The sequence below is a fragment of the Macaca nemestrina genome, chromosome 18 (genome assembly GCF_043159975.1).
Source record: "Macaca nemestrina isolate mMacNem1 chromosome 18, mMacNem.hap1, whole genome shotgun sequence".
In the NCBI taxonomy this organism is placed as follows: domain Eukaryota; kingdom Metazoa; phylum Chordata; class Mammalia; order Primates; family Cercopithecidae; genus Macaca; species Macaca nemestrina.
The window spans coordinates 20,154,177-20,167,273 of NC_092142.1; the positions used below are offsets into that span (position 1 = coordinate 20,154,177).

Here is a 13,097-nt window from a genome sequence, read left to right on the forward strand (position 1 = left end):
TGTTTTGGTGATGAAATTATAGGTAATTTTTGCAAAAATAAAACAGTCATATCATCTTTTTCTAAATTAAAAAAGTGGTAAAGTATTCCATAAAACCCTGACTTCAGGACCACCCATGGGCCAACTCCTTTTTTTTTTTTTTTTTTTGAGACAGAGTCCAGTTGTGTGGCTCAGGCTGGAGTGCAGTGGCATGATCTCAGCTCACTGCAACCTCTACCTCCCTGACTCAAGCAATCCTCCTGCCTCAGCCTCCTGAATAGCTGGGATTACAGGCGCATGCCACCATGCCTGACTAATTTTGTTTGTATTTTTAATAGAGATGTTGGCCAGGCTGGCCTTGAACTGCTGACCTCAAGCGATCTGCCTACCTCGGCCTCCCAAAGTGCTGGGATTGCCAGTGTGAGCCACCATGCCCAGCCAATGATGATATTTTAATTCTGTCATTCCTTATACATTTATTAGCCACCATGCCTGGCCTTCCTTGGCTTTTGTAAAGGGCTCACCTGTCTGCATATTCTGCTTGCATTTAGAACACGTAATTAAAACTATTATACTAGAACATAACAAATGGGTTCTAAATTACCTCTTTCTGGAAAGGTGTTGTTTTTGGTGAGTTTGACGCTTTTGGGCCTTGGGTGGTTATCATCCATGCCCATGATCAGGTTGCGGAAAAACACATCAAATTTCTTTCTGCTGTCTGCATTGATGGTGCCAGCCACGGTCCACACCAAGGAAAAGAGAAACAGTCCTTGGAGCCAGAGAAAGATTTGTTGACTTGACAGGCCTTCACCTAATTCCATTTCCTCCTCTTCTACTGCCCTGATTTCATCTATAAGTGAGAAAAGCGAATCTCAGGACAGAGTGCAGAATGCCATAGATATAAGGGCTGTGAACTGGTTGGCTTTGCCTTTGAAGGGTCTGGGCCAGAGGGGCGACTGATACTGGCAGAGTGTCTATCACCTACCAGATCATTATCACATGCAATTTTTTTTTTTTGAAACAGGGTCTCACTCTGTCTCCCAGGTTGGAGTGCAGCGGTGCAGTCACAGCTCACTGTAGTCTCGACCTCCCAGGCTCAAGTGATCCTCCCTCCTCAGCCTCCTGAGTAGCTGGGACCACAGGCACTAGCCACCACATCTGGCTAATTTTTGTATTTTTTTGTAGAGATGCGGTTTTGCCAGGTTGCCCAGGCTGGTCTCAAACTCCTGAGCTCAAGCAATTCACCCACCTCGGCCTCTCAAAATGCTGGGATTACAGGCGTGAGCAATATTTTTATTTATATATATAATTTTTTTATTTATATATATATACCACTACATAAAATATATATAATATATATAAATATATATAATATACATAAATATATAGAATACATATAAATATATATATATTATTTTTTTGAGCTGGAATCTAGCTCTGTCGCCCATACTCGAGTGCAGTGGCACGATCTCGGCTCACTGCAACCTCCGCCTCCCGGGTACAAGTGATTCTCCTGCCTCAGCCTCCTGAGTAGCTGGGATTACAGGTGCCCGCCACCATACCCAACTAATTTTTGTATTTTTAGTAGAGATGGGGTTTCACTGTGTTGTTGGCCAGGCTGGTCTCGAACTCCTGACCTCGTGATCCACCCACCTCAACCTCCCAAAGTGCTGGAATTACAAGCGTGAGCCACCGTGCCCAGCCTTTGCTGCAATATTTTTATTGCGGTAAAATACATGATGTATAATTTACCATCTAACCATTTTTAGTGTATAGTTCAGTGGTATTAAGTGCATTCATATTGCTGTGCAACCATCACCACCATCTATATCCAGAACTGGATATAGAAGCTCTTTGCCCATTAAACAATAACTTCCCCCTCCATCCTCCCTCATCCCCCTTGCAATCAGAACTCTCCTTTCTGTCTTTATAAATTTGGCTACTCTACATACATTACAGAGGTAGAATCGCACCGTCATTTTGTGACTGGCTTATTTTCTTAGTATAATGGCTTTAGTGTTCATCCAAACTATAGCATGCATCAGAATTTATTTCCTTTTTAAGGCTAAGTAGTATTTCATTGCAAAATTACAACACATTTTGCTTATTTCACATGGGTTGTTTTCACCATTTGACTATTGTGAACAAAAGTTCTATGAACATGGTTATACAAATATCTGATCGAGTCTCTGCTTTCAATTCTTTGGGGTTTATAGCCAAAGATGAAAGTGCTGGATCAATAAGTCTACATTTACTTTTTTGTTTTTTTTGGATATTAATCTCTTATCAGAGAGGAGGTAAGATGGGGGTCCTGCTATGTTCATCTCCCTCTAGGATATCCCTGTGAGGTAAAAAGGGCAGGAATTACTACTCTCATTATGTGAATGAGGAGCCTTAGACTGAGGAACAATGGGATAATTTGCACTAGAATGCCCCCCAAAAATCAATATCAGACAAAGACTAAACACATGGATTTTCCCTACCAAACTCTACTATCTGCACTCCAAGGGCTTGCTTGTTCTAGACCAAACAGCCAGTCTTGTTGTAATTCAATGGGGGCCAAAGAGAGGTGGGAGCAGAAAAAATATCAAGGTAGGCCAGTAATCCCAGCACTTTGGGAGGCAGAGGCAGGTGGACCACTTGAGGTCACGAGTTCAAGACCAGCCTGGTCAACATGGTGAAACCCCGTCTCTACTAAAAACACACAAAAAAATAGAGTGGTATGTGCCTTAATCTCAGCTACTCAGAAGGCCAAGGCAGGAGAATCACTTGAACCTGGCAGGCGGAGGCTGCAGTGAGCCAAGATCATGCCACTGCACTCTAGCCTTGATGACAGAGTGAGACTTCATTTCAAAAAAAAGTAAAAGAAAGAAATAGCCAAGGTCGACCCATCCCCCATGTGGCTGAAGAATCATGGCTAGCACTTACCAAGTAGAGAGGAGTACAGTCTCATCATTGAGAAGGCAAGGTGGATGGGAGACGTTTGGACAACAAATTTACAATGAAGGCGACCAAATTCCAGGCAGGGCTGGACAAGCCACATGAACATGTCATTGACCTGAAAGTAGAAAGCTCCATGAGACTTGGAGACATGATCAACAAGTGAGTTGAAGACCAAGAGCTTGGCCTACCTCCTGAGGCTAGAGATGCTGGTTAGACTGCTGATTTTACATGTAGGTGCCTTGGGGGAAAACTTACAGGCAACAAAACTCCTATCTCAGTGTCCTCCTTCAGGGTCCTAAGACTGTTGCCCACAGGCCATGTTAACTCAGTTTCCCATCCACATTCCACTGCCCAGAGCTGATACTCAGAGAGGCTTGGAAACACTCTGGGTCAGCTACAGGACACATAAAATGTGTTTAGAACCCAACTACTGTATCTGCCTTTGTTTCTATAAAAAGTATTAGGAATTCTAAACAACTAATTTACAAATGACTGATAGACACTGGTGAGGTGGGACTCCTGTATAAATTAGTCAAACAGAGTACACAGCTAATTTGGGGGGCTCATTTTCAGTAATTCACCACGTGTATGGGTAGGTTTATATGTTCTTATTTGGGGGTATCATGATTCTTGCCTCTAGTATCTGTTCTCCGGTCCATTTACTCTTTTAAAAAGTTATCCGGCTTGCTTTTCTTGTAATGCTTTTTTAAACTTTTAACCTTTGTTATACTTTTTTAAAAGAGATTTATTGATTTACTTAATTTTTTTGTTGTTGTTGTTGAGACAGAGTTTTGTTCTGTCACCAAGGTTGGAGTGCAATGGTGCGATCTCAGCTCACTACAACCTCCGCCCCCCTGGGTTCAAGCGATTCTCCTGCCTCAGCCTCCCTGAGTAGCTGGGATTACAGGCATGCACCATCATGCTCAGCTAATTTTTGTACTTTTAGTAAAGACAGGGTTTTACCATGTTGGCCATGCTGGTCTCGAACTCCTGACCTCAAGTGATCCGCCCGCCTCGGCCTCCCAAAGTGCTGGGATTACAAGCGTGAGCCACCACACTCAGCCTCTTTGTTATACTTTATTTGCAACTTTCCCTATACACTTTTTTTCTTAAGAAGTAGGAAGGCCATCACTAAAATACACACTTAGGTGTGGATCTATATGGATAATACATGTATGTGTAGATGCATTTATATGTATATATAAAAATACAGGTATACATGGAAATGTGGTATATCAATTCAGTCAACAAATATTTATTGAGCATCTACTAATTGCACGGTAGTAGTGCTGGGGATAAACAATGGAAAAGGTAGATAAGGAACTCTCGTGGAGTTTACAGTCTGAGGGGCAGGGAAGACAAACAATAAATAACTAACCTAGCAGGGAAATCAGTAAAATACCTACAGATCATGCAAAGTCCTAGCAGGAAACACTAAGGTGTTATGGTGAAGAATAACAGGAAGGGTTTAAATAGGGTAGTTAAAGAAGGCTTCCTGGTGGAGGAGATTTTTATGTTGAGAACTACATGATGAGGGTGAGCCAACTCTGAGATAAACTGAGGCAAGAGTCCCAGGAATAGGAATAAAAAGAGCAAAAGCCTTGAGGTGGTGAAACCTGGGCTTGTCTTGGAAACAAGACAGGACTGCTGGAGACTGCTAAGCTAAGGCTGAGAAAGAGCAGGCAATGAGATTGCAGAGGCAGGTGGGGCCAGATCACAGAGTCTCATGGGCCCTGATAAGGAGTTAAACTTTGTGCCACGGACATTGGGAAATCCCTAAATGACTTTACATATATGGGGACTCGGCAGCTTTTGGTGTGTGTGTGTGTGTGTGGACTGGTGCTTGAATGTGCACGTGGATATGTACTCACGTTTACATATTATCCATGTATGTAGGTGGTGACAGACATGGAACCGTCCTACATAATCCCCCAAAGAGTTTCCATTGTGGGAATAGACCCTTCTTGGATTCCTCAGTGGGAGACTTTCCTAAGCATTCTATTAACACAGGGGAGGGCAAGAGGGACCACAGACACCGCTACTCCCTTCCTGCTTCCGGGTCTGAGAGTGTGGTCAGGTACCCGCCTAACCTGAACTTTCCCACCTCTTTAGAGAAGGGAAGAAGGGAGTGGTCGCTCACAGTAGCTGCAATGAAAGCACTTCTAACTGGTTCCAGCTCCCCCAAGGTGGGAGGTGCAGAGTCCAGGTTACAGGGATGGGAATTGGCAGTACAAAAAGGAACACCTGGTCCATCTCTAGAGCAGCTTCTACAGACATTTCTGTTAGTGGGGCAATGAAGAAAGAGGTGACATTTCAGCTTCCATAGAGAACACTCCTCAGCACTGGGATTCTCCACTAGGGAGCCAGGGAGTGATGGGGAAGGAGGAAGAGGAAGGAGAAATTGACTGCACCACCCCATGCCTACCATATGGAGAAGAAAGTTGGAAAAATGGCAGGCAGCCAGGAAACAAGATAACTGGGGACAACAAGGGAATTCCCTGCCCCTTCTTGCCTCCTGGGACTAAGAAGGTGAAGATGTACCTAGAAGACCCTCTAGATGAAAAGCAGGGAGACAGGAGGAGGGGAAGGAAAGGGTCTGAGAGGCTCACCAATTCCTTGTGCTCCTCAGTGAGACTGGAGGGCAGGGTGTCCATGTAGGAATCCTTCAGAGGCTTCCAGCCTAGCTGATGGGGCTCCATGTAGATCATTCCACACCTGGGAAGCACAGAGGACCAGTCTAGGTGCTTGCTTGTTTGTTACTAATACGGGTTAACGTTTATTGAGCATCTACTGCATGTCAGGCACCATGCTAGGCATTAATGGATCTTGACAATAACCTAGTCCCCTGGGTTTACCCACCTTGAATCCTGTGTTCATCTGCCCCTTGATTTCTTTCCTTCATATACAGTTTTATGGCATTTCTATATGTTCCTAAAATGTTTGTTTGTCTGGAGACAGTGTATTGCTCTGTTGCCCAGGCTGGAATACAGTGGTGCAATCTCGGCTCACTGCAACCTCTGCCTCCCTGGTTCAAGTGATTCTCATTTCTCAGCCTCCACCTGGCTAACATTTTGTATTTTTAGTAGAGATTAGGTTTTGTCTTTAGTACAGACAGGGTTGGCCAGGCTGGTCTAGAACTCCTGGCCTCAAGTGATCCACCCACCTGGGCCTCCCAGAGTGCTGGGATTACAGGTGTGAGCCACCGGTCTGTTCCTAAAGTGTTTATATTTTTACTTTAGTTGTTTTTAACAATTTAAAAGGGGTACCATGCTATAGATAATATTTTGATCTTACTTTTATTACTATATAATAATAATATATAATAGCATATAATATAACCATACAGTATATATAATTATATTATATATTAGTATATAACAATATAGTATATATTAGTATATAGTATAACATTATATTATATATAATATATTATAATTATAATTATATTTATAGATATAATTATATTATTACATTATTTGTATTATATATAATATTGCTAAGATTTTGTCCTTAATAGAGTTACTAAGATTTATTTATATAGTTGCATGTCAGTGCAGTTCTTTTCAGTACTTTATTATACATATTATAATTTCTGATTCTCTTATACTTTATTAATTCACTCTTTTGTTGTTGTTGTTGTTGTTTGTTTTTTAGATGGAGTCTTGTTCTGTCACCAGGCTGGAGTGCAGTGGCATGATCTTGGCTCACTGCAACTTTTGCCTCCTGGTTTCAAGCAATTCTCCTGCCTCAGCCTCCTGAGTAGCTGGGATTACGGGCACCCACTACCACGCCTGGCTATTTTTTTGTATTTTTTTTTTTTTTTTTTTTTTTGAGACGGAGTCTCGCTCTGTCACCCAGGCTGGAGTGCAGTGGCCGGATCTCAGCTCACTGCAAGCTCCACCTCCCAGGTTCACGCCATTCTCCTGCCTTAGCCTCCCGAGTAGCTGGGACTACAGGTGCCCGCCACCTCGCCCGGCTAAGTTTTTGTATTTTTTAGTAGAGACGGGGTTTCACCGTGTTAGCCAGGATGGTCTCGATCTCCTGACCTCGTGATCCGCCCGTCTCGGCCTCCCAAAGTGCTGGGATTACAGGCTTGAGCCACCGCGCCCGGCCCTTGTATTTTTTTTTTAGTAGAGATGAGGTTTTACCATGTTGGACCAGGCTGGTCTCAAACTCCTGACCTCAGGTGATCCGCCCGCCTCGACCTCCCAAAGTGCTGGGATTACAGCATAAGTCATCGCACCTGGCCACCAGTTAACTTGATTAACAGGCATTTGGGCTGTTTCCAAGTGTTTGTTACTGTGAGTTCTGCCACTATATTTTTTGTACAGATCTCCTATTGCACATGCCAAAAGTTTCCCTTGGGTCTGTACTTAGGAGAATACAGAGATTCAACTTTAGGAGATAATATCAAACTGTTTCCAAAGTACTCGCTGGGTTTTAGACTCCCACCAGTAGTGTGGATTGAGGGCTGATTTTATGACAAATCTAAATGCATGAGAAATAACACAATGCTAAGCAAATTAACGCAGGAACTGAAAACCAAATCTCATATGTTCTTACTTATAAATGGGAGCTAAACATGGAGTACACGTGGACACAAAGAAGGGAACGATCCCTGGGCATGGTGGCTCACGCCTGTAATCCGAGCACTTTGGGAGGCTGAGGCAGGCAGATCATGACATCAGGAGTCTGAGACCAGCCGGGCCAACAAGGTGAAACCCCGTCTCTACCAATAATACAGAAGTTAGCCGAGCGTGGTGGCAAGCACTTGTAGTCCCAGCTACTGGGGAGGCTAAAGCAAGAGAATCGCTTGAACTTGGGAGGCGGAAGTTGCAGTGAGTTTAGATCACGCCACTGCACTCCAGCCTACGTGACAGGGTGAGACTCCGTCTCCAAAAAAAAAAAAAAAAAAGAAGGGAACGATAGATATGGGAGCCTACCTGAGGGTGGAGGGTGGAGGGTGGAGGAGGGTGAGGATGGAAAAACTACCTGAATAACTGGGTGACAAAACAATCTGTACCCCAAACCCCCATGCCATACAATTTACTCATGTAACAAAGCTGCACATATACCCCCTGGAACCTGAAATAAAAATTGGAAAGAAAAATAATAATAATATAGATGATCTGTGAGGGCTTCATCACATTTGTGAAATTTGAGAGCTTTCTCTTCTGCTTAGGGTGAGTGGGGCCACACTGTCCCCTGGAGTGCCAGTGAGGGCTGCCTCACCTGCTCACAGTGGCTGGAGAGGCCTGCTCGAGGTCGGCCGGCTCGAAGATCAGGCTCATCTTGGAGTTCATCTGGATAATTTCTCCACTCATGAGACACAGCTAAAAGTGCAAAGCAGAGGGTAATGGACAAGGGAAGAGCTTAAATTCCATCTGAAAGTAAAAGGTCTACAGTCAGACAAAGATGGTTTGATTCATTCCATAAATATTTCTTGAGTACTTACTATGTCCCAGGCACTGTTCTAGGCGCATAAAATAAACCAGACAAAATTTCCTATCCTCTTGGGGTTTATATTCTTCTAGGAGATGACAGACAATAAGCAAAATAATAGTGTTCAAAATGGAGAAAAATTAAGTAGAAGAGGGGGTTGGAGAACCCTCAGTCAGGGTTGAGTGAGCTGCAATTTTTGGTTTTTTTTGAGACAGAGTCTCGCTCTGTCGCCCAGGCTGGACTGCAGTGGCCAGATCTCAGCTCACTGCAAGCTCCGCCTCCTGGGTTCACGCCATTCTCCTGCCTCAGCCTCCCAAGTAGCTGGAACTACAGGCGCCCGCCACCTCGCCCGGCTAACTTTATTTGTGTGTTTTTTAGTAGTGATGGGATTTCACCGTGTTAGCCAGGATGGTCTCGATCTCCTGACCTCGTGATCCGCCCGTCTCGGCCTCCCAAAGTGCTGGGATTACAGGCTTGAGCCACCGCGCCCAGCCTGTGAGCTGCAATTTTAATGGGAAGACCAGGAAATCACTGACCTTAGATGCAATCTCAGATGAAGGATCGAGAAGTTATCAGACCTCACCAAGTTTCCTGGTGCCTTTCTCAATATTTAACATCGAACTTAACTGCACAGCCACATCCTTTTTTTATTTGCTCAAGTCTTTCACAAAAGACCCGAATTTGAACACCCGCATGGACTAATCCATAGCAGGAGGGGCAAAAGCCTTTCCATAAATCCTTTTTATTTTTAATTTTTATTTGTTTTTGAGACAGGGTATCGCTCTGTTACCCAGACTGAAATACAATGACACAATCACAGTCACTCCATCCTCGACCTTTGGGGCTCAAGCAATCCTCCCACCTCAGCCTCCTGAGTAGCTGGGATTACAGGTGTGTACCTCCACAAGTGGCTAGTTTTTTATTTTTTGTTTTTCATTTTTAGATTAAATCAGTGATACCATAATATATTTTAAAAATTTTTTGTAGAGACAGGATCTCTCTATGTTGCCCAAGCTGATCTCAAACTCCTGGTCAAGCAATCCTCCTGTCTCTGCCTCCCAAAATGCTAGGATCACAAGCATAAGCCACTGTGCCTGGTCCATAAATCTTTTTTAGAATAGAATGAAAGAGGCCAGGCACAGTGGCTCATGCCTGTGTTCCCAGCACAGCACTTTGGGAGGCCGAGGAAGGCAGATCACTTGAGGTCAGGAGTTGGAGACCAGCCTCGCCAACGTGGTGAAACCCCATTTCAAAATACAAAAAAAAAAAAGCCGGACACGGTGGCACGCATCTGTAATCCCAGCTACTCCAGAGGCAGGAGACTTGAGGGAGGCGGAGGTTGCAGTGAACTGAGATCGCGCCACTGCACTTCATCCTGGACAACAGAGGGAGGCTTTGTCTCAAAAAAAAAAAAAAAAAGAAAAGAAAAAGAAAAATCATCAGAATTTCTAGTGTGTAGCAGGTAAAACCCTGTAGGAAGTAGTGCAATTACACAGGAAAGCCTTGAAATATATACTAAGTCAATGGCACTGTTTCCCACTCACCAAAATGGATTCCAGTGAGATGTTTAAGTTATAAGAAAAGGGCTGAGGCCCTCTTCTCCCAGGGGAGAAGAGAAAATACCACTGATTCATTATGCTCATCCTAATTTGTGATTAAAAACTTCCCTGCACCTTACTTGGCCTGCATCAAACACAGCTTGAAATAGGTCACTGCCTGCATCCCCAGGAAGATCACAGCCGTTATAAGGCTGACACCACCAACCGTGTCATCTCTGAATATCAAGAAAACGAAAACAGACCCACACCTGTGACTGTAGTTTCATTTACACCCAGAGCAGAGGAAACCATTAGGAAATTCACTGATTGTGACTGTCTTGATACTTCTAATCTCAAGACCAACCGATACATCTGTACAATTAGTTTATATAATATAGTCCATATCATGTAATAAAACATTTCCATTTTTGAATGTTATATAATCAAAATTATGCACATGCTATAATTAGTGGATGTGTATAATTTGGATAATTAGCCCTTTCGTTGTTGAACATGACTCACTCTTAGTCTCGTGACATTTAAACACAGTTAGAAAATATATTTTCATTTGATAATGATGATTATCCAGTGAAGGAATTCTTCCTTGAAATGATGATAAATTTTATTTTAAACAGTTATATAGCATTTGCTATATGCCAGGCACTATCAGAAGAGGTGTATAAATAGTAACTTATCTCATCTTCTACTTTATCCTAACAGTATAAGGTAGACACTATTGTCCCTACTTTACAGATGATGAAATTGGGGCTTCAACAGACTAAATAGCTTGTCTGAGGTTACATAGTGGGAAAGTGGCAAGGCCAGGATTTGAACCCAGGCTGTCTGGCTCCAGAGTCCAAGCTCTTTTAGCCACCATACATACCGTGGTGCTATACTTATTGTGGTACCACTGTACTTATTTTTCCAAAGATTGGTGGTATTTTTCCAAAGATTGCTGTATTTCCCAAAGGTGCAGGCATCTGTTTGGACTCCTAACTCTACTATTGAGCTGTGTTGTAATGGGCAAATTACATAAATTCCATCCCATATGCTCCTTTTTTTTTTTTTTTTTTTTTTTTTTTTTTTTTTTTTTGAGACAGGGTCTTTCTCTGTTGCTCAGGTTAGAGCACAGTGGCACAATGAAGGCTCACAGTAGCATTGACTTCCAGACTCAAGTGATCCTCCCACCTCAGCCTCCTGAATAGCTGGGACTACATGAACTCACCACCATGCCCAGTTAATTAAAAAAAATTTTTTTTTTTTGTAGAGATGGCTTACTATGTTGCTCATACTGGTCTCGAACTCCTGGGCTCAAGCAATCTCCTGTCTCAGCCTCTGGGATTACAGGTGTGAGCCTACAGGGCCTAGTCCATATGCACTTTTGCAATGTGACTTGTCTGCCTCCATCAAGAGGTGAAGTCTATTTTTCCACTTCCTGGTCAGGACTTGCGACTTCCTTGACCAACAGAATGCAGAAAAAGTGATGCTTATCAGTTTTAAGCATAGCCCTTAATATCTTGGAAACTTCCACTTCCTGACTCTTGGAAATCACCCACTGCATAAGTAGTGCCACTACCAAGACACCACCAAGTGAAAAGCCCAAGCCATGAGAAGTGGCCTGGAAGAGGAGGTATAATTTTTAGAGAGAAAGAAAAAGAGAGAGAGAAAGAGGGGCCGAATGTGATTGTGCCACCAGGCATTGAGTGAAGACGCCATCTTGAATGCAGATTTTCTAACCTGAGCTGTCTGAACTGACATCAAAAGAGAGACCAACCGGCCAGCTGAGCCCTTTGAAAATTCCCAGCCCACAAAATCATGAGGAAAAGAAATGGTTGTTTTAAGCCATTAAGTATTAGGGTGGTTTGTTGCATAGCAATAGTTAACCAAAACATATCCCGCAGGTACTATGTATGTGCAATCTCATTTAAGTATCAACAACCTCATTTTATTACTACGTTTCTACAAATGAGAAAACTGAGATTCAGAGAAGTTACGCGACTTGCTCAGTAAAACGCAGCTCAGTTGCAGAGCTAGGAGTCCAAACCGATGCCAACACTAAGGCTTACTATTCAACATGGTCTCTAAACATGTTTAGCTTACCAACTACAAGTACAAACAGAGCATAATTAATGAACTCATTACTATTATTCTCCTGTGGGGCATTTACTCTTAGTGCAATACATGTATGTCTCTATATAGTTTTGATCAGTCGCTTACTTCAATAAAAGAGTTTATGTCTCACTCATGGAAAAGTGATATCAGGCTCAATACTTACCTTTTTATTGTCATCCAGAACAGTGTTCATATTTTCAATCCAGACAGCATCCACCGGCCCATCAAATATAATCCACTTGCGATCATCAGAGAGTGAAGACGCTTGCTCCCGGAAAGCATTGGCAAGGACACCATCCGTCCACTCGTGGCTCACTTGGTCAAAGCACCCATACAGCTGCCCCATCGTGATAGCCTTGGGGTTGATGATCTTGTACTCCACAGCAAACTCCTCCATCTGATTGGCTGGGCAAGAAGGTTCAACACGTTATAAAGGCTCTGGTGAGACCAGAACATTAAACAAAAGATGATGTCATCTCAATAACCAATCAACTTTTATAAATATGCTATATGAGGGAAATCCTTCTTATAAAGTATGTGCTTAGTTTTTATAGAGATTGGGATCCGGGGCCAGGAGCAGTAGTAGCTCACACCCATAATCCCAACACTCAGGGAGGCCGAGATGGGAGGATCACTTGAACCTGGGAAATGGAGGCTGCAGTGAGCTCTGATTGTACCACTGCACTTCAGCCTGGGCAACAGAATGAAGCCCTGTCTCAAAAAAAAAAAAAAAAAAAAAAAAAAAATGACTGGGACATCTGGATAGGCAATGCATCACATTATTCGGTTACTATAGCCTTTGGTTTCTCACCGTACTTTCTTCCAGTCCTCATTTCAAACAGGGCAAATGTGCTAGTCAGATCCAGGACTACTTGCTGGGCACAGTGGCTCACACCTGTAATCCCAGCACTTTGGCAGGCCAAGGCAGGTGGATAACTTGAGGCCAGGAGTTTGAGACCAGCCTGGCCAGTATGGTGAAACCCTGTCTCTACTAAAAATACAAAAATTAGCTGGGGGTGGTGGTGCATGCCTGTAAACCCAGCTACTCGGTAGGCTGAGGTAGGAGGTGGAGGTTGCAGTGAG

The 13,097-nt window shown here is 43.3% G+C and overlaps 1 protein-coding gene across 2 annotated transcripts in view; it reads right to left on the reverse strand.

The window, feature by feature from the left end:
- LOC105485052 (dynein axonemal heavy chain 3) overlaps positions 1–13,097 on the reverse strand; it is a 208,513-nt gene that overhangs the window by 81,101 nt on the left and 114,315 nt on the right. For both annotated transcript variants that reach the window (XM_071084215.1, XM_071084216.1), the window contains 5 exons: positions 12,178–12,419; positions 8,155–8,255; positions 5,532–5,637; positions 2,908–3,037; positions 584–829 (listed from right to left, as the gene is read on the reverse strand). In XM_071084215.1, coding sequence (XP_070940316.1) covers positions 584–829; positions 2,908–3,037; positions 5,532–5,637; positions 8,155–8,255; positions 12,178–12,419 — 825 coding nt within the window. The remainder of the gene's footprint in view (positions 1–583; positions 830–2,907; positions 3,038–5,531; positions 5,638–8,154; positions 8,256–12,177; positions 12,420–13,097) is intronic.